Here is a 22,783-nt window from a genome sequence, read left to right as displayed (position 1 = left end):
TTCTCAAGCTTTATGATTCCTGCCCAAGAACAAGAACTAGACACTTCCCAAAAAGCTTACCCAAGTGACAATTTTTTACTAGTTTTCATTCTACATTTTATGTGCTTATTTGAAAAAAAAAACTGCATAAAAACACACATTCAGGACAGTGAAATGGTTCGTCTGGTAAAGGTGCATGCCTTTACTGAATGACTTAAGTGTGATCCAGGAGGCCCATGTGGCAGAATGAGAGAACTGACTACCACAGGTCTTTTGTCCTATACACACATTCAAACCATGGCATGCACATGCACCCACATGCACACAGCGCAGGTAAGTAAGAACATAATAAAACATGTAAGCTCAGTCTTTTTCTCTCTTCTATATTACCCCAATGGCCATATTCCATTTTTGTTAAAATTTACAACATAACATTGAACTCTTTCCATATATGTACATAGGAATAAGCATTGAAGCATTTGCCTATACACTTTATCTGCTACATCTCTACAGATCCCTTTTATTATCACAGGTTTGAATTATTATGCAGCTACTTATTTTATATAAGTGACAGTGTCAGGTTTTCCTTCTCAAACAAAACTGAAAATCTTGTGATAGGTGAGTTAACGTTTGTATGAATTTTGTGATTGGCACCTTTGGTCTGACCTCAAATATTATTTCATACAAAATTTAACAAATGCATGTTATAGTTACTATTATCTTGTTGAATATAGTCTTTTACTTGCTCTTTATAAAAGTTCTTCTGGTATTTTGGATGCTGTGTACTCTGTTTTCATTGTGCCTTTTATGTTAAGACCTTGAATATATGCTGAATTTCTATTATCTGCATTGTCTACTTTTTTTGTTTGTATTAGGTGACATTATTTTGCAAATAGGAAGACTTATGCAACAGAAGCTCATTCTCCTCTCACTTTCTATTCTGTTCTATTTAATTTTCATTCGTTTTACTCTGATTCATGGCATGAGGTTTACAGAGGTGTAACAGAACATAGTAAACATCTTACCCTTCCTTGCCATTCCACAAAATAATCGTCGTCTAAAAATCCCACAAGCCTAGTTCTAGACCTGTGGCCATGAACCCTCTTCATGTGTTAACCCCTTTTCCTGATAAGTCACTTCTTCCCTTTGCCATCACTCTTTCTCCTCCCCACTATCTGTAAATCCACGAGCCTAGTTCCGAACTGTGACCTAAGAATTCCCCTTGTTACTAAGGCACCACTGCTGGGTGAGTAGCTTCTTCTTGCCTTTCCTATACATCTCCCCATCTCCTCCAATTCCACCCTGACTGTAGCAATCTCAACACCCACAGGTTTAGCTTCAGAGAGGTGGGCTTCAAATATACTTTCTTCAAAAGCTATCTTCGACTGTCAAGTCACTCCTTTTCTCTACTGTTCTTCCCCTTGCGCTCTGCCTTCTCTGCATCTACAGGCCTGGCTCCAGACCAGTGGTTTCAGAAATACCTTTTCCTGGTCCACCTAAACAGCTCATCTACCAGCTTTCCCTGCCCTAGTTCAGGTCATGAACTTGCCCAATGTAGGGAGGCCAGATTATCGCATCAAACACACAACCAAAGAAAGAAGTCTACATCCCTACATCAAACTGTAAAATCAAAACAACATGAGTGGCTGAGACAGCATTCCTCTTGTTGAACCCATTAATCTTATAGAAGTATTCTCTGATGAGAACTACCTATGAACACCAAGTCATAGAATTTAAAAGAATAATCATACATTTTATCAAAGATTTAGGTAATTAAAAAAGGCACAAACAAACATTTCACTGAACTCCAAGAGGAGGACAATAAATGCTTGAGTAATGACCCCCCCCCCCATGAAAATATACGGCTGGGCTGAATGAAATGAAGAAGATAATTCTTTGAATACTGATATTTTATTGAATACTGAATTCAATCAAAAGAGAGGAATGTTGAAGAAGACTCAAGTTTAAATGAAGATGAAATTGAAAAACTCAAAATCCCAATAAGAAAACTTGGGGGACACACAGACAATACCTGCCAGAAGCCCAATTAGGCTGCTCATGGACCTTCTCCACTCTTTCTGTTACTCCAGACCCAATCCTCAGGGTTTTCCTGAGTGCTACAACACAACACCAGCTTCAGATTCCCCTCCTCCCTGTCCATGCCTCCCATGGATCCTAAAGACCATCCCCACTTGCATTCCTACATCTCTTCATCATTGTGTCCCAGCCCCCAACTCAGGCAGATATCCCTTGGTCAGTCACAGACCATGTCTGCCAGATGACCAGGTAGGCTGACAGCAGACCTTTTCTACTCTCTGTTCCCCCAGACCCAGTTTGCCCCATAGGGCAGTAGAGATCACTAGTAGAATTCATTCACAACAGTGGATGTTGTCCTGGGTCATGCATCAACAAGCAAGACAAGACAGACTTGGTTCATATGCAGCCTTGTATGAGTAAATGTATGATTCTGAGAAAGAAAAGTGGATCAGCATTCCACATCACCATTCTAGTGGATTTCAAAGTGAGACACTCCTGCAAAAAAAGTTAAATGCCTTTATTTTTCATTCCCTTACCAAGAAGGAAATACTTGTGTGTTTGTGTTCATATCTGTGTTTTGTTTTGGGTGGTGAGCTTATACATGTGTGTATATATGTATGTGAAAGTTGGCTGTCATCTTCAAGCACTTCTTCACCCTATTATTTTTTGTGTCACAATCTTTCACTAAAACTGGAGCTCACAGATTGGCTACACTAGCTAGATAGAAAGCCCCAGGATTCTTCTAGAGCTGTCTCTTTAACATTGGTATTAATTACAGGCATGCCTTGTCCTACACAGTTTTTTTAATTAATTAAGTAATTACATTATTAATTAATTAATTTATATATGTATTTTGTTTTTTGATTTTTTTTTTGGAGACAAGGTTTCTCTATGTAACAGCTCTGACTGTCCTGGAACTCCCACTGTAGGCCAGGCTAGCCTTGAGCTCACAGAGATCAGCCTGCCTCTGCCTCCCAAGTGCTGGGATTAAAGGCATGCGCCACCACTGCCATGCCCACACAGCTTCTTAAATGGATGTTGAGCATCTGAACTCAGAGCTCATACATCCCTGCCAAAAATTTTGCCACTTGAACCATCTCCACAACTATTGTATACTTCAATGAAGATTTTATTAATTCTTTGATAATTCTATTCAATTTATTTTGATCATATTCACCACAACTATGCCCCACATTTCTCTCATATCTACCCTGTTTCCCTATTCCTTCTCACTTTATTCCACTCCCTTTCCATTTTTTAAAGAAGAGACTATATCATAGTAGATTCCTGGTGCTTCAATTCTAAAAGCCAGAAGGGCCTGGACAGATGTTCTACAGAATCTAGAAAACCACAGATGCCAGCCCAGGCTTCTACACCCAGCCAAACTTTCAATCGCTATAGATGGAGAAAACAAGATATTCTATGACACAGTCAAATTTAAACAATATTTATCTACAAATCAACCTCTACAGAGATGCTAGAAGAAAAATTCCAACCCAAGGAAGTTAATTACAGTCATGGAAACACAGGAAATAAATAATCTCAGACCAGCAAATCCAAAAGAACCAACACACACACACACACACACACACACACACACACACCACCACCACCACCACCACCACCACCACCACCACCACCATGACCACTATCACTACCACCATCACCAATCAAATAACAGGGATCAGCAATCATTCCTCATTGATCTTTCTCAATATCAATGGACTCAACAAAACAATAAGAAGACACAACTAGAAGAATGGATGCTAAAACAGGATCTATCCTTCTGCTGCATACAGGAAACACACCTCAACATCAAGGATAGAGACATCACCTCAGGGTAAAATGTTGAAAAAAAGATATTGCAAGCAAGTGAACATAACAAGCAAGCTGATGTAACCATTATAATATCTAACAAGATAGACTGCAAACCAAAATTAATCAAAAGAAGTAGGGAAGGGTACTACATAACCATCAAAGGAAAAATCCACCAAGATGACGTTCCAATTCTTAACATCTATGCTCCAAAGGGGCATGCATCTTTGTAAAACAAACACAAGAGCTTAAATCCCATATTGACCTCACACACTGATAGTAGGAGACTTTAGTGCTCCACTCTTACCAATAGAGAGGTCATCCAGACAAAAACTAAACAGAGAAATTTTGGAGCTAGCTGATGTTATAAACCAAATGAACCTAACAGACATTTACAGAACATTCCATCCAAACATAAAAGAATATACCTTCTCAGCACCTCAGGGAACTTTCTCCAAAATTGACCACGTATTCCTATAATCAAGCTACAATCCACAGACCCAGAGAGGTTAGGTAAAGAGGAGAGCTTTAGGAGGACCTCCTTTGGAAGGGGAAATAGAATAATTTTGTACATGTTCTGGGGGCAGGTGGGGACTGGAGTGGGAGGGATCAGCTGGGGATCGAGGCTAGGAGTACAGAGAGAGATCACTGGAATTGGGAAGCATTGAGGGGTGAAAACCTAGTGCAGTAGAAACTTCCTGGAATCTAAGAGGGTGACCTTGGTAAGGACTCTTAGTGATGAAGGATAAGGAGTCTGAATTGGCCATCTTTTGTAGACAGGCAAGACTTCCAGTGGTGATACTAGGTTGTCATTACTACTATATTATATGCACACATGTAAAAAGTATGTGAACATACTCATGAAAACTTATAATTTATTTGTGATGTAAGTATAACTCTGTACATGATTATAGACATATTATTTTCCATCAACCTGGCTTTGCAAGCTATAGTCTGCAATCAAGGTCATCCCAAATATAAAGCTCACATTCTTTTGTTGTTTATTTTTGAGATTGTGATTTAAATTTCTTCATTCTCTTTCCTCCATCCAAATCCTCCCACATGCCCCTCCTTGTCATTCTTAAAATTCATGGCCTCTTTTTTCATCAATCATTATTGCATACATTCATATATATATATATATATATATATATATATATATATATATATATTCCCCCAATATAACCTGATGAGTCTGTGTAATGTTACTTGCATGTATGTTTTCAGGGCTGACCATTTAGCACTAGAAAACCAACTTGTGTGTTCTTCCCTGGGAAAAACCGACTCTCCTGCTCCCGGCTTTACTCACCTAGGGTTGAGGTCTCATGGACTTTTCCTATCCAGTTTGGTATGATCACTGGTGTCCTCCTTGTTCAGCTCACTTTGGGGCAGTCATGTTGGTGAATCTTTATAGGTATAGTTTCTGGTGTGACTAGGAGATACAACCTCACAGCAGATGCCCTGATCTTCCGGCTTTTGCAATCTTTCCATGCCCTTTTCTGTAGTATATCAAAAGCCTTGGATACTGCAGTGTTTTGTAGATATATCCATTTGTTCTGGGCTCCAGAACTCTGCATTTTGATTGGTTGTGGTTTTCTATAGTCATCTTTGTCTGTTAAAAAGAGAAGTTTCCATGATGAGGGTAAAGACTACACACATCTGTTTGCATGAGGAAACATTTTTGTAGATTATTGTTAGGGGTTGTGTTGGTTTAGTAAATCAGTGGTTGTAGATTCTCCTCCAATAACCATGACTTTACCATCACTGAGTAGTTAACTAGATTTCCAGTATCAAGCATAGTTTCCCTCTTGTTGAGCAGGTCTTGAGTCCAACTAGAGAGTTATTGGTTATCATCAAGGTATGTGTGCCATTACTGAACTCTTAGCATTATCATGCCATGCTGGTTGTTGATGTGGTTCACAGTCATCATAGCTAAATAAGACTACTGGTTGCTTCCCTCCTTTGAAAGCTTTTATGGCATCTTCTGATACCATGAAAGCTAGTTCTCAGGGAAAATGTCTTCAGGTCAGTTTCATCTCAGGTATTTTGGGCCATGTTTCTGAAGTGTATGGTATCTACAGCATGACTGACTTACCTTCTGTCTCTCAGGGTTAACCAAGAGCAGCAGCAATGGCATATGTTTTAGGGGTCTTTAGTTCTGGTCAAAAACTCTGGAAAGGGGTTCTCATATCTGGCTTTAGGATTTTTGTTAGGCGTTCTTTGGCTCCTAGAAGGAACACCATCAGGAACACCATCAATCATATGAGAAACGTTCATTAAAACTCTGTCTCTATGGTTGTTTGGCTCGACTGTTTGGGGAGCACCTAGGCAGGGGGATCGGGATCTGTCCCTGGTGCATGGGCAGGCTTCTGGAATCCGGTGCCTGTGGTGTGACACCTTGCACTGCCTTGGTGCAGTGGGAAGGGGCTTGGACCTGCCTAGGCTCAGTGTGCTGGGCTCTCCTGACTCCCCATGGGAGACCTCGATTTGGGGGATGTGGAGATGTGGGGTGGCTTGGGAAAGAGAGCTGGGGGTGGGAGGAGGGAGGGGGGGAAATCTGTGGATAGTATGTGGAGTGAGTAGAAAATTTCTTAATAAAGAAAAATGAAAAAAACTCTGTCTCTCTGTCTCTCTCTCTGTCTCTCTCTCTCTGTCTCTGTCTCTCTCTCTCTTTGTGTGTGTGTGTATGCGTGTGTTTGCACTAGTTTTTTTGAGTGAATAGTTAATAATATGATTCTTTATGGCTTTTTAAGATATCTATATTGTTATTTTACCTACTCCTCTCTCTCTCTCTCTCTCTCTCTCTCTCTCTCTCTCTCTCTCTCTCTCTCTCTCATCTCATATCTAAGTAGCCCCCTTTTCTATTCCCCCTGGATCACTTACATCCTTCAATTTCCCTTTACCTTCTTTCCACCCTCTGTGTTTACTTCCCTTCCCCTCCTGAAGCAGTCTCCCTTATTTCCACTTCCCTGATTAATTGTAATGCTCACTTTTTGCTCCTGTTCCCATCTGTTCCAAAAAGCCACCAGACACTATGAATATTCACAATATCTTGCAACTCTTTGGTCTTAGGTAATGTGCATTTAAAGAAGTTTTCCTGAACTATACACTCTCGTAATTCTTAGACAACCCGATTTTAACCTAAATCACTTCATGATTATAAAATATAGGCTATTGAGACCTTCCCTTGATCTTGTATCTACATTTCCTCAATAAAACTCCCCAACTAATTCTTTCATGAAAACTGTGGATTTCCTTATTGGATGAAGCATTTTGGATGGTGATAAAATGCAGAGAACCAGAGAGAGCATCAGAGGCAGCCTAGATAGTGATTTAAAGTGCACAGCACTCTGAGCACAGAGTGACCTTTGACAGTCTACCCACTGTCATAAATACTGCTTTTGCACTCCCATGTTGCTTTCCTTGTCTGTGGAACTGCAAGTTCAATTGCTATAAGAAATGAAAGTCATTGTTCCCAACAGAATTTAATAAAAAACCTTTTCAAATTTCTGGCAATATTCCCAAAGTGTGTGTCTTCTTACAGAGGCATAGCGTTCCTCATCACATGTAACTGTCCTATGAGTCTCCATGCTATCAATAGCATCATATTTGTGTACTTTCCACAGGACCTACACTGCTACAACCGCTAATGTACTTATGGTATCATAATGAATAAAATACAAACCTTCTATTAAAATGTTTTAATTTAATTTCTGCTGTACTTATTTTATTATGCAGGAACATCTTATGAAAAGTCTTTATATGATTTTAAATTGATTTCAAATATTTTTATGGAAATGAGTGCATAGACAAGAATTTATTTTAAATGCTAGCTCTGGGGAACAGGGATGTGTTCAGTGGGTAAGAGCACTTGCTGCACAAGATGAGTAACTGTGATTGTATCCCCCACAACATAGCACACACATATCAGCAAGAAAGAACTGCAGACTTCAGTGGTGAGAAGATCATGGCCCCACATATGCCTGTAACATCAGTGGTGAGGGATATTCAAGGGAGGATTGCTGGGGTTGGCAGGATGCAAACATAGCTAGAGGGAAAGATCTCTTTCAAGAAAGCAAAGTTATAGGCTGGATGCCTGGTGAACTCCTTTGGCCTTCCCATATGTGTGCATGGTCAAATGTAATTATGCACATAAATATGCACACACCATACACATATACCCCATACATTTATATACACACAAACCAGCAACAAGGACATTCTAGGGTAGATAAGTGAAAAATATTCTAGACAGTAAACAAAATTTAGATACACAAAGCCTGCATGATTTTGTGGTGTTTTAATAAAAATGCAACTGATAATAATCTGAGATCTAAGCATTTCTCTTTAATAATTTCACAAGTGAATTTTTTACTTGCTTATTTCTCAAACTGTAGATAATTGGATTTAGCACAGGAATTACAACAGTGTAAAATACAGAGTCCATCATATCTTGATCATCTACTTGTGGAGACGCAGGACGCACATACATGAAGAGAAGAGAGCCATAGTATAAAGACACAGATAAGAGGTGGGCTCCACAGGTGGAAAAGGCTTTCTTTACGCCTTTGATAGATTTCTGCATTAAGATCGAAAACAGAACAAGTGTATAAGAGACAAGAATGGTCAAAATACTAAATATCTGAATTGAGCCAGAGAAAATAAAAAGCATTAGGTAATTGAGAGAAGGGTCAGTACAGGAAATCTTTAACAGCGGCATAACATCACAGTAAAAGTGATGTATTATGTTGGACTTACAGAAAGTTAGTCTGAATAAAAAGCCTTCATGAAGCAAAACATGAATAAATCCACCCACAAAGGACAATATTAGCAGGCGTACACAGAGTCTGTTTGTCATGATCACTGGGTAGAGTAAAGGTTTGCATATGGCTATGTATCGATCATAGGCCATTGCTGCCAAGAGAAAACATTCTGTGGTTGCACTGATTCCAAATGAAAAAAACTGTATCATGCATTCAGAGAGAGAGATCAGTTTACTCTTATCTATGAAAGTGAGAAGCATCTTTGGTGTCACTGTGGATGATAACCAAGTATCCACAAAGGCTAAACACCCTAGAAATAGGTACATGGGGATGTGAAGGCCAGGGTCATTCCAGATGACGGTGATCAGACCAAGGTTCCCCACAATGGTGATGAGATAGATCACCAAGAACAGCAGGAACAGGGGGATTTTCCACTGTGGCAGATGAGTGAGTCCTGTGAGAACAAATTGTGTCAGCAGTGTTGCATTCTCTGTTCCCATGTCCTCACTGGATGTCCCTGAAATGAAAGGCAATGAAAGTCACACAGCATTCACTATGAGTTTGTAAGGTGAATTTCTGGGTGTTGGAACTTAAATGCAGCCATATACTTATAAGAATGCCCTTTTACTGTATCTAATGTTATCATGATAGATGGAAACTATCCTTGATATTAAGGCATGATGCAAGTTCATTATTAAAATTTTAAATGTCAGTGTACTAGCAGATTAATGAAAACCAGATGTGTTCCAACATTCATAAAATGTGGAGAAATCTCATTTATTTTGGTAGAAATTTTTGTATTTAAGTCATAGATTATGAGTAAGAGAAAAGATGTTTTGTGCACCTACACAACAACCTAGATTGAAATGAATGGTCTCAACCAACTGGAATATAGTGGCTAACTTGCAGTTGAAAGTTACCAATAGGTAGTAGCTGACAAAATGCTTCAAAATTAATAACTTCTAAAGTTATTATACAGTAGCAGAAAGAAATAGGTTTTAGGGGTGGGGGACTGGAAGCAACAGAATTAGAAAGCCCTTATTGTATTCAGAAACTTTCAAAGCAGATTATATGCCAAAATTATCTGGGAACATTTGTGTGAAATATAACTGTAGAAATTGTTGCATTAGTATAAACAAGGGTCTAATAGTCTACCTTTTGAAAAATCCCCAAATGACTTTAAATCATGTGAAATCAAATGTATATGTGGTAGAAAACTGGGGGTAATTAGAGAATAGAATGGTAAATCACAAAGTATTCAAAATAAAGACCTATTATTAAGCAGTGAGGTATGACATGCCAACTAGATAGTCAACCAAAAAGGAAAAATAAAAACCTTTTTGTGAACTTTGCATGGGGGGGTGTCTTTTAAACCTGAGCTTGAGAAATTAGATACACCAGTCTGTTATTTTTATCATGAATAGGAGAGCTAGTCTACCAAAGCTTAATCTTGTGTGCCTTGTTTCCTTCTTTCCTTCCTTCCTTCCTTCCTTCCTTCCTTCCTTCCTTCCTTCCTTCCTTCCTTCCTTCCTTCCTTCCTTCCTTCCTTCTTGTGCATTGACTTATTCTACTCTCAACCAGAATTTCTATATTAGAGCCAATCTCATTCTCAAAGGAACATTTCTTGTTGCAACCATAAACCTATGTCAGTCCAATGAAAATGTACAAATGTACTTTGGGCAGAACATAACCAGATAGCTTAAGGTTGTGATCACTAAGAAAATAAAGGTAATAGAAGTAAAACGGTGAAGCACAACTGACTATAGATCTCCGTATACTGAAAATTAAGAATTCTTAATGGCTTTGGTGAAAACAGCTTCCTGCACACGATAGAGCCAATGTAGGAAAATAGAAGAAATAAGGAGAAATAGGTGACTACATGGTACAGGAATGTTGTAAATCGTCTGACATGTGGCGGACAATCGGCATTTATTAAGCACCCATAAGGCTGCTAAAGCCTATCAGCTGTAGAGAGCTTTTCAGTGAAGGATAAACCAGGGGAGATTAAAAGGGAAGGAGCGGGCGTTATGGTGAGAAAAAGCACAAGAAAGAGAAGTACAAAAGCATGCATATATAAAAGGAGGGTCAATGGAGTTACCCTACAGCAGAGAGGGCACAAAACCTCAACCCCACACCTCATGCTAGCAAATAAAAACTGCCGCACCGTGAAAGGGTTACCTCAGTTTTGAGTTGTTTGCCAGTAAGGTCACAGAGACCCCCAAACACCACAGCCTAGGCCCATCACTGTTGGGACCTTCCAGATCTTGACAGCAAAATCCTGTTGCTGCATAAATTACATACTTAAGTCACAGACCATGGAGAAATAGATTCAAAGGCCAGCTTCATGAGATCTTGGAAGTCATTAGGGCAAGATTGAAACATTTGAAAAGCCACCATTAAAGAGGACAATTCCAGATATTTTGCTTACTCATATTTAGTAATGATGTTAAAAATGCAGGTCATTCCTTGTTGTTTTCATTTGTATCCAACTATGTAGGAAACCAAAGCCAATTATAAAATTATAATGGAATAAAAAGTATTCTTGAACAACTATGAAAAGCATGATAGATACTACTGAACTCATTTATCACTTACACATATCTTGAAAGAAACCGCTGAGATATTTAAAATGTGTTGAGCTATCTAAATCAGAAAAGATCACAACAGCGCAGGCGCAGGAAGACAGTATTATGGGTAGCGATTCTTCTCACAGTGATTCATTTTGGAAGTGTAACTGCCCAAGCACCAAATCTATTATTTATATGAACTCCATCCTTCAACACAAGAATCAGATTTTACCCCTGTAAAGTTTTTCTAGAAGAGGATCATTTAAAGAACTGAAATTCCCATTTGGGTTAAAAGTTCTCTGGAGAACTAGGTAAGGCTGCTCTACTGGGCACCATATATTTGGAACCCTATGAAATGCCCAAATTAGTCCCACAGAGTATCACACACTTAAACATCATAAATTTCCAATGCTTGGAGAGATTTGAATGTTAACTATTAAAAGTACATTTTAGAGACCTCCAAATCCCTTCTCAAGGGCCCAGTCTGGTAAAAGTGAGTCTCCCTGACCTCCCTCTCCATGTTTCTCCCCAGCCCACAAATCTAGCCTGGATCCCACACCCAGTGCCCTAGCTTAGTATGGCCACTCCCACCTGCACCCCATAGGGTCTAGTCTGAACCTGTCACCACTCACAGGTCCTTTCTTTTCTGTACCCAACTTATCCACCCAGCCATACATTCCACAACCTTCTCCAGTGTCTAGCCTGGACCCACTGTATCTGTCACAACCCACATGTCACTTATCTGTATCCAACCACTCCACCCAACCATATCCAACACTTTTCTCTAGTGTCTATTCCAGACCCACTATATCTGCCTCCACCTACAGGTCCCTTGTGTTACTAATAGGATTCCCCCTACCCTTTTAATGTAAGCACTTAGTGCTGTAAACCTGCCTCTTAGAATCACCATCATTGTGTCCCAAATGTTTGAGTATGTTGTGTTCCCATTTTCATTCAATTCTAAATGGTTTTTAATATCTTTCTTGATTTCTTTCTTGACCCATTTTTCATTCAATAGTGAGTTGTTTAGTTTCCATGATTTTACATACTTTTTATTGTTGTTGATATCCATCTTTAATCCATGTTAGTCATATAGACTGCAAGACATTATTTCAATTTTCTTTTTTCGTTTTTTTTTTAATTTTTATTATTAAGAAAATTTCTATTCATTTTACATACCAACCACAGATTCCCCTCTCCTCCCTCCTCCCGCCCCCCAGCCTTCTCCCCATACCCACCCCCCATTCCCACTTCCTCCAAGGCAAGGTCTCCCATAGGGATCAGCAGCCTGGTACATTCATCTGAGGCAGGTACAGGACCCTCCTCCCTGCACCAAGGCTGCACAAAGTGTCCCACCATAGGCACTAGGCTCCAAAAAGCAGACTCATGCACCAGGAACGGGTCCCGATCCCACTGCATTGGGACCTCCTAAACAGTTCAAGCTAAACAATTGTCTCACCTATCCAGAGGGCCTAATCTAGCACCATGGGGGCTCCTCAGCTATTGGTCCACAGTTCATGCGTTTCTACTAGTTTGGTTGGTCGTCTCTGTACGTTTTCCCATCATGATCTCGATGTCCCTTGCTCATGGAATCCCTCCTTTTTCTCATTGATTGGACTCCTGGACACCCAGCTATGGGTCTCTGCATCTGCTTTCATCAGTTACATTTGTGTTGAGACTTACATTGCTTCCAAATTTGTGGTCAATTTTGGACAGTTTCATGAGCTGTTGAGGAGATAGTGTATCCTTTCATGTTTGGGTGAAATGCTCTGTAGCTCTTTGTCAGGTCCATTTGATTTATGACAGTATTTAAATCTAGAATTTCTTCATCTAATTTTTGTCTGTATAACCAGTCTATTGGCCAGAGTGAGGTACTGAAGTCTCACACTATCACTGTGTGAGGATTGGTATGAGATTTGAGTTGTATTTGTGTTTCTTTATTTGTGTGCCCTGGTATTTGATGCATACATGTTTAGGATTGCAATATCCTCACAGTGGATTTTTCTTTTGTTGAGTAGGTAATATCCTTCCTCATATCTTCTGATTAGTTTTGGTTTAAAAAATATATTTCATCAGATATTAAAATTTCTATACCTGCTTGTTTCTTGGTCCATTTCTTGGAATACTTTCTCCATCCTTTTGCCCTGAGATAATGTCTATCCATGATGATGAGATGTGTTTTTTTGCATGCAGTAGAAATATGAATTCTGCTTTCTAATCTAATCTGTGTCTTTTTTTTAGGCAGTTGAGACCATTAATATTGAGAGTTATCAATAAGCAGTGTTTATTGAGTCCCACTGCTTTGTTATTAAGGTGTGTATTTTCCCTCTGTTTTTTTTAATATATTCATCTGGGATTATTTATATCTTTTATATTATTGGATGTGGTTAACCTCTTCAGACTGAAGTTTTCCTTCTGGTGCATTTTGTAGAACTTGATTGGAAGCTAGAAGTTGCTTAAATTTGGTTTTATCTTTCTCTGTGGATTGTGATTGATAGTTTTGCTGGGTAGAGTAGTCTGGATGGGCAACCATGTTCTCTCAGAGTTTATAAAACATCCATATGGGCCCTTTTGGCTTTCAGAGTCTCCATTGAGAAGTCAATTATTATTCCGATAGCCCTGCTTTTAAGTGTGACTTAGTCTCTTTCCCTTGCATCATTTAATATTCTTTCTTTATACCATACATTTAGTGTTTTAATTATTATGTGTCATGGGAAATTCTTTTCTGATCCTGTCTATTTGGTGTTCTGTCTGCTTCTTTTGCCTTGCTAGGCATTTCCTTCTTCAAATTAGGGACATTTTCTTCTTTGATTTGGGTTTCATTTCCTGCTTCTATCCCTATTCTTAATTGCCATTTTGGTCTTTTCAGAGGGTCCCAGATTTCCTGAAAGTTTTGTGCCCAGATTGTTTTTGTTGTTGTTGTCTGATGTTTGTTTGTTTTTTATTTAACATTTTCTTTGACTGAACTATTTTTTTCTACCTTGTCTTCAATACCTCTGTTTCACTACTCCATTTCTTATAATCTATTGGTGAGGTTTACCTCTGAGGTTTCTATTTGACTTTCTAAAGTTTTCATTACTGGTTTTATTTCAGTTTGGATTTTCTTAGTGATTCTATTTGTACTTTCATATCTTAAACTCTTTTCATTTTTTCACTCAACTGTTTCTTTTTGTCCTCAAGGTCTTCATTAAGGGATTTATTCATATCCTTATGAAGGACCATGAGCATATTTTGGTTTGATTTTTGAAGTTTTTCAGCAATATTGCTTTTCTCATGCCTTCCTGAAGAAATAGGGTTACTGAATGCTGGTAGAGGCATATTGTCTTTTCTGTTCACATTTGTGTTTTTATTCTGGGATCTGGGATGTTTGGGGCATTTCTTTGTGTTGATATCTGGTTTTGTCTTTGTTGTGTGGGTGTTTTGATCTTTGGTTGCTGTTGCCCTTCATGTGCCCTAGGCAAGTGTGGTGGCTGCATTGCCCCTTCTAGAGAGTGTTTCTGCAGGTCAGTGGGTAGTGTAAAAGAGTAGAGAAGGCTAGGAAGAAAAGCTGAGAGGGTCTGTGGCAGAGCTAGGGGAAATTGGTTCTGTACCAAAACATGGAGTCCTCAGGAATTAGGAGTTTGGTGAGAAGAACAGGTAATTTTCTGTGTCCACATGACTGAGACCTAGGATAACTAGTAAAACATCATTTCTAGATGTATCTGTCAAGGGATTTCTTTTTCAGGGTGTTGCCTATTTGAATTGTTTGAATAAATAAGTTATTTGACCTTCTCTAAATGCATGGAGGCACCATTATGTCAACTGAGTGCCTCAGTAAAAAGAAACACAGAAAGGTTGAGTTCATTTTCCACCCATTTTAGCTATTGACATTCTCCTACCACTGGTACACATCAATTCCCTGCCTTCAGATTCAGACTAGATAACACCATTGGTTATCAGACCATCTGAACTTTGAAATAAGCATGGACTTCCTTTTTATCTAGGAAGTAGAGAGCAAATACGGGACTTGTAAGTTCATATTCATATGAAGTTCATATTCAAATTTTAACCATTATTAATACAACATTCATGTCATATTTGATAAAATTATTTTTCTATTGATAAAAAAGGAAATATCACTACATAATTGCAAGTTACTGCCTTCAAATAAGTCTTACACAAAATGAACATTATCAAAGAAGTAAAAATAATATTCTTCAAGCAAATGGATGTCTTTTTTTTTTTTTGAGACAGGGTTTCTCCGTGTAGTTTTGGTGCCTGTCCTGGATCTCTCTCTGTTGACCAGGCTGGCCTCAAACTCACAGAGATCTGCCTGGCTCTGCCTCCTGAGTGCTGGGATTAAAGGCGTGCACCACCACTGCCTGGCTGCAAAAGGATGTCTTATATATGAACTTTGAAAATTATAGACCAAAATTGACTGATCTTACTAAATAATATTTTTGTAATTAATATAAGTTCCTTGTACTAACTATACTTAACCAATGCCACAGGATTTTCACTGTCAGCATCATACCTAGAGAGAAAGTTAACAAATGCCTATTATACTTCAAATATGTTGAAATTGCTGCTACATTAAATACTGATCTATCTTACCAAGCATGGTGAAAGTAAAAGCAGATGGTATGGATCTTAATATTCTCTTACTCAAATTTAAATAATTAGTGTAAATGTGTAGAAACTTTCCTTTGACTGACACATACTTATTTTATATAGAATTTTTATAAAACATTATTTTACATAGAATTTTTACAAAACAGCAATTTTTTTATGTATGATCCCAAATCAACTTTATTAACATTACTGAATTAGAAAACTCTCAAGGTATAGCAAATTAGGTTGTGTTTTCACAAGCTTTCTTGGTGACTTTTAATTCCAACTAAACATTTAAAGCCTGTTTTAAAAAGTCAATCAACAAATAAAATAAATCAATGATACTCTTTAAAGAATTCTTGACATATTCCTGAAAACATGCTCAACAACATTTTGCCTTAGCAAGGATACAACCCAAACTGATTGTTAGCCCTGTGTGTCTTAGCTGGTCTTCTGTTCCAGTGATAAAACTCATGACTAAAAGACTCTTATAGAGGAAAGGATTTATTTCAACTTATAGATCTCAGTTTATCGTCGAGTGAAGCCAAAGCAGGTACTGAAGCCAAGACCATGGAGGCATACTGTTAACAGCCCTGCTTTCCATAGCATCTCAGCTTACTTTCTTATATAACCCTTAACCACCTATGTAAGGGTATCTTGTCCATATGAGTTGGACCTTCCCACATCAATCATCAATCAAGAAAATGTCCCCACAGGCACGCCCACAGGCATGTCCACAGACCAATCAGATAAAGGAAATTCAGCATCTGAGCCTTCCTCTTTCCAGGTGACTCTGATATGTATTGGCAAAAACTAACCAGCTCACAGTGATTGTTGATTTATACCAAAATCATAATTGTTTCTCTTTTTTTTATAAGGAGCAAGATAATTTTGTCAATAATCTAAAAAGTAGAATGCCAATAAATACATGCATAAATGTGCACAAAGAAAGAAAAATAATGAATCCTTTTAAATATCCAAGTTAATAAATTAGTAATATATTAGTAGTAAACAAGATTCCTACTATGTTGTTAACATTTCAAAACTATATTTCAAGACAGGTAAATGTGATATGAGCTTCCAAGCTAAAAAAAATGATCTCATTGAAGTCTTTGCCATTCTTTATAGCAGCTGTAGTCATAATGAAGAACATGAAAAACAGTTTGAAGTGCTGCTACATTTATTTTTATCATAATATAATGTCTTTTTATGATTGAAAACACACATAGAAATATTTGAAAGAAATAGGCATTTACACATTAATTCGTTAAAATGCTAGAACAGGCGTGATTGGAACATACTTTACATCATGAACAAGATACAACCATGCTAAGCCAACACAAGTTTGTGATATTTTACCAAAGAGATAACAGATAGCAACATGAGACTAAGCGTTTCTCTTTAAGAATTTTGCCAGTGAATCTGTGATTTGCTTGTTTCTCAGACTGTAGATAACTGGATTCATCACAGGGATTATGACAGTGTAGAATACAGAGTCTCTCATGTCTTCATCCTGCACTTTTTGAGATCCAGGAAGCAGATACATGAAGAGAAGAGAGCCATAGTATAAAGACACAGATAAGAGGTGGGCCCCACAGGTGGAAAAGGCTTTCTTTACGCCTCTGCTAGATTTCTTTTTTAAGACTGTACACAGAACAAATGTGTAGGAGCCTAGAATAGTTGAAATAGTGAATACTTGGATTGAGCCAGAGAAAATAAAGATTATGAGGTAATTAAGAGAAGGGTCAGTACAGGAAATCTTTAACAGTGGCATAACGTCACAGTAAAAGTGATGTATTACGTTGGAATTGCAGAAGGTTAATCTGAATAACATGCCTTCATGAATTGAAGCATGAAGAATTCCAGTTACAAAGGTCAAGGCTATGAGACGTACACACAGTCTATTTGTCATGATCACTGGGTAGAGTAAAGGCTTGCATATGGCTGCATAGCGATCATAGGCCATCGCTGCCAAGAGAAAACATTCCATGGTTGCACACATTACAAATGAAAAAAACTGTATCATGCATTCAGAGAGAGAGATCAGTTTACTCTTATCTATGAAAGTGAGAAGCATCTTTGGTGTCACTGTGGATGATAACCAAGTATCCACAAAGGCTAAACACCCTAGAAATAGGTACATGGGGATGTGAAGGCCAGGGTCATTCCAGATGAGAGTGATCAGACCAAGGTTCCCCACAATGGTGATGAGATAGATCACCAAGAACAGCAGGAACAGGGGGATTTTCCACTGTGGTTGGTGACTGAGTCCTGTGAGAACAAATTGGTTCAGCAGTGTTGCATTCTCTGTTCCCATGTCCTCAACTAGAAGTCCCTGAAATGAAAGGCAGCAAATTTCAGACAGTATTTACTATGGACTTGTAAAGTAAAATTTTGGTAATGGATGTGAAATTCAGCCATGTATTTATTAGAATGACCTTTGAATTTTCTTCAGTTTGGATATAATAAATGGAAAGTATTCTTGTAATTTAAGAAATAATTTGAATTCGTCAGTATAACTTTAACATGTGAACATTTTAATAGATTGAACAATAACATGATACCTTCTAAATATTCATGAAATGTGTAAAAAATCCATTGGTTTGGTAGGAAAATCCAGTATCAGCATCATAGACTCACTGTTATTACAAAGATGTTTAAAGCACCTAAATTATAATGTGAACTGAATTGTATGGTTTCAGTCAGTTGGAATATACTTCCTTGATGCAATGAAAATATAATAGACAATGGCAGGAAGAAATATCTTAAAATTAATTGTGATTAATTATATAGTAGCAACAAAATGGGGTTCTGGAAGCAGAAACTAGGTTCAACACTATTAGAAAACTCTTATTCTACAGAGAAGCTCCCAAAGCAGATTTTATATCAGAGTTGTCTAGAAATATTTGTGCAAAAGTAGATTGAGGGAGCTGTGTAAATTTAATAAATAATAAAATAGAATACAGTTCAGAAAAAGCATGTCTCTCTTTATGGCCCTTTGAAGGCTGACTTTGGACTGGATTGGCCATAGTGCTGGCTGGGTTTTAGTCTCGAGAAATGACTAGGCTATCCTACCCAGCTAGACTACAGGCCTATAGGTGGGTGGAACAGACAGGGGTCATATTGCCCCTACTGCAAGATCCTCTTAAGCAAATTACACTTTCAGAGTAAACTGTGTTAGTTCCAAAAGAAAAAAAAGTAAATTGAGAAATGTAACTACAGATATTGGTTCGGTAATTTATAAGTAATTATCTACCTTTTAAATTTCTCCAGATGATTTTTAAATGCATTTGAAGTTTACTGGTGTGTATAAAGAGGCATTGGAAGCTATTATGAGAACAAAGAGATAAATTGGAAATGATTCATGATATAGAGGCTATACTATGTATCGTTTTAATACATAAACTGGATGTTTAATAAAATAGGAATAAGATACTTTGGTAGCTGTATAGAAGGTCTTTTATAATTTAGCTTGAGAATTTAGGTACACTACTCTGTTATTACAGAGCAAACAGGAGACATTAACTTAGTTTTTGGGGGTCTACCAAAGCTTAATCCTAATTATGTGACTGCCTCGATCCCTTTCTGCCCAGTTCTGGAGGCCAAAACAAAGGAACTGGTTGAATGAGTGCCTACAGATCTCCAAGTGTTGAAAATAAAGAAATTTGTAATGTCTTAGGTAAAAATACCTTACTACCTATCATAGAATTTATATAAAATAATAACAGGATTAATGAGAAATAAAGAGCCATACAAAGAGGAAATGATATTAAGAAGAAGGAATGATGTAGACTATTCTAGGAACTATGGAAGACAGTTGGCATTTGTTCAGTGCTTCTAGACTACAGGAAGAAGAGCTTTTCAACAAAAGATAAAGAGTGACTGGAGAGAAGAGGAAGTTAGTAAGACAAGGAAATGACAGGAAGACAAGACAATGTCATTTGAGTAGGTGAAAGAGAGAGAAATGAAGACAAACAGGAAGAGTGTGATAAAGATGTGGAGGGGTAACTATGGAAAGGTGAGACAGAGAGCAGAGACGAAGTATTAGAAGACTGAAAACTAGAAGAAGGTGCAAGTTTCAGAGACTTGGGATTAATGTTTGTCTTAGCCTTGGTGTTTATGTCCTGCAGCCACTACTGAAAATTTTAACAAAGGACACCATCACATGAACAAAGAGGTGGCCTACATAATGGGGAAAAAAATCTTTCAGAAGATTAGTATCTAGAATATACAAAGGACTTTAAAAACTAAACATCAAGAAAAGCAATAACTTATTTTTTTTTTAATGGGGCATGGAACTAAACAGAGTTCTCAAAAGAAACACAAGTGGCTGAGAAACACACTTTTTTTTTTTTTTTTTGGTTTTTCGAGACAGGGTTTCTCTGTGTAGCTTTGCTCCTTTCCTGGAACTCACTTGGTAGCCCAGGCTGGCCTCGAACTCACAGAGATCCGCCTGGCTCTGCCTCTCGAGTGCTGGGATTAAAGGTGTGCGCCACCACCGCCCGGCGAGAAACACTCTTTTAAATGTTCGAAGTCCTTAGCTATGAAGGAAATGAAAAGGAAAACTACTTTGAGATTTCATCTTACCTCAGCTGGAATACCCAAGATTAATTAAACAAGTGACAGCAAATGCTGAGGAGAAAGCAGGAAAGGGGGATGTTTATTCACTGATGCTGGGAGTGAAAACTGGCTCAGCCATTATGGAAATAAGTATGTATCTTCCTCATAAAGCTCAAAATAGATCTATCACAAGAGCCAGCAATATATCCTAATATATTTTAGAATAAACCAAAGGGCCCTGCGTCTTACTACAGAGGTAATTGTTTTTGTTTTGTACAAGTGAAAACATATTTTTCTCTAGAATGTACATTTGTGAAACATAAATATTAAAATTTCCTTCATTATATTTTGTGTGGATTTGTGTGGTTCATATATAGTCACTGCCTAAGATTTCTTCTTGTGTTTATATGCTAATTTTTATGGCCATTAAAAGAACATTTTCCTAGAAATATAATATTTCAACTTGAACTTTTATTTGAGAACTCATACTCCACCAATTATTTTTGTCCTGCTGTTTTGTTTTAACAGAATAAAATAACCAGGCTGACTCCTATATCCTGATGATAAACACAGTCCCAAAATTGATAGATTTTAGGTAAATTCATACTTCTCCTTCTGTAGAGGTTCAACTATAGCAAAAAAAATTAAATTCTCAAATAGCATGGCATATGTGACATATAATATATGACATATAATTAAATCATAAATGTAGGAAAAAGTAGTGAGAAACATTTCCTGCATATTTCCTATATGTATCTCTCTGTATGTATGTACATAAAAGCACATAAAAACAATACCCCATGAAACATATTCCATACATATTCCCTGTTATATATTTATTCACATACAATATAAAGTTGTACATATCACCTAAAGAAATTATTAGAAGTAAAGTATCACATAGGGGAGTGAACACTTTCATTACTTACCTTAAAAGACTTAGTCAGAAAATGTGACTAAACAGAACATGGTACATCTTTGTACTGGAAATCATCAGAATCATTGCTTATATGGCAACCATTATTACATGGATATTTAAACCAAATTTTAAATTAACACTATAATCCACAAGAACATAAAAGCCAATAGCTTAAAATCAAAAGTATCATTTAAGAGGAAAATTCAAGCTACTTTGCTTATTAGCATTGAGCCACGAAGTTTATATATATATATAAAACTTGTCGCTGCTGCCTTTACTTATACTAAGGCGTGTAGGGATCCAAAGCCAAATATAAAATTATTATGAAAGAAACAGCATTCTTAATTCTCTAGGGAAGGGACAGTGCATGTGACAGAACCCTTTTCTCTTCTATCCATATCTCAAAAGACGTTGCTGTGATCTTCAGAAGCACTGTGCTTTGCAAAGCAGAACATGGTGGAACATAGAAATCCTTCCCCTGTGACACACTTGAAAGTTTCCTTTCTCAAGTCCAGGAAACTTTGTTTATATGAATTTCCCCTCAACAAAGAACCTACCAGTTGCATCCCTATATGATTTTTCCAGAAGACAAGGGGCTAGAGAACTGAAATTCCCCAAAGCCCAGGGTTCTCTGGAGGACCATGTGAGGCTGCTCTACTGGGCACTGTGGGTTTGGACTAATATAAGAAGTCCAAATTGGTCCCTTAGGGCACCGTGCACTTTATACTAATAAATATCCAGTGCAGTAAGATATTAGAGTTTTAATACACAAAATTCTACCTTATACTATGATTTCCCCTCAGAGATGGCAATTTTGACAGGTTTAGACAAACTATACAGATGAAATTTCATACTCTGAAGGCTTTGACTAGGACGGTTTTGTGAGGGTTAATAAAAAAAAATGACTTATGGCTAAAACTCTAAATCCCAGCTCCTTAAACTATGGGGTTTGACCACCTATGGGATCATGACATCGTTGGCAACTCTCAAAAAGGATTTTGGATTCATAACAACCAAAAATGTTTTTTTCAAATTCTAACAAGCAGTGGAGCTGGAGTCTTTCTGGCAGTGCTTGAGGAGTTGCAGTGGACTTCATTTGAGCCTTGATACAAAAGGAGAGCTATAGATAACTAAAGAGAGCGGGAAATATTGTTTTCCCCACAGCAGCATACGCTGACGGGTTATCCAACACCAAATGATCATCCCTAAAAACAAACATTTAAGTAACATTATGTGGACAGAGAAGGTGGTACTTATGTACTTAGGACATATACACAAACAATTTTAAAAGGGGGGGGCATGGACTTGAAAGAGAGCAAGGTAGTATATATGGGAGGCTTCGAAGGGAAGAAATGAATGGCAGAAATGTCATAATTATATTATAATGTCAGAAAGTAAAAGAAGTAACTGTTTTTGAAAGTATACATTCATTGTGACAAGCAAAACCAATAAACTCATTGTGAAACAGCTTCATTCATATTCCAGACTATTGGATGTTATGAATGTGTTGCTACTGCTCATGCGAAGTTTTCTGCTCTTACAGAAACGTAATG

At 37.7% G+C, this 22,783-nt stretch overlaps 2 protein-coding genes across 2 annotated transcripts; both read right to left on the bottom strand.

Moving 5' to 3' along the window:
• Window positions 1-8,164: 8,164 nt before the first annotated feature.
• LOC131922499 (olfactory receptor 5H8-like) lies at window positions 8,165-9,094 on the bottom strand. Its single transcript, XM_059277307.1, has one exon. The coding sequence runs from the start codon at window positions 9,092-9,094 to the stop codon at window positions 8,165-8,167; it is 930 nt and encodes a 309-aa protein (XP_059133290.1).
• An 8,044-nt stretch (window positions 9,095-17,138) lies between these two features.
• Window positions 17,139-18,068, bottom strand: LOC131922596 (olfactory receptor 5H19-like). Its single transcript, XM_059277421.1, has one exon. The coding sequence runs from the start codon at window positions 18,066-18,068 to the stop codon at window positions 17,139-17,141; it is 930 nt and encodes a 309-aa protein (XP_059133404.1).
• Between the last annotated feature and the right edge of the window lie 4,715 nt (window positions 18,069-22,783).

This window comes from Peromyscus eremicus, chromosome 12 (assembly GCF_949786415.1).
Source record: "Peromyscus eremicus chromosome 12, PerEre_H2_v1, whole genome shotgun sequence".
In the NCBI taxonomy this organism is placed as follows: domain Eukaryota; kingdom Metazoa; phylum Chordata; class Mammalia; order Rodentia; family Cricetidae; genus Peromyscus; species Peromyscus eremicus.
The sequence above is the reverse complement of the archived record's forward strand: the minus strand, read 5'-3'. Positions and strand labels throughout refer to the sequence as shown.

What these genes read in the sequence shown, in the direction of transcription:
- LOC131922499 (XM_059277307.1), bottom strand. Translation starts at nt 9,094, where the DNA reads ATGGGAACAGAGAATGCAACACTGCTGACACAATTTGTTCTCACAGGA.
- LOC131922596 (XM_059277421.1), bottom strand. Translation starts at nt 18,068, where the DNA reads ATGGGAACAGAGAATGCAACACTGCTGAACCAATTTGTTCTCACAGGA.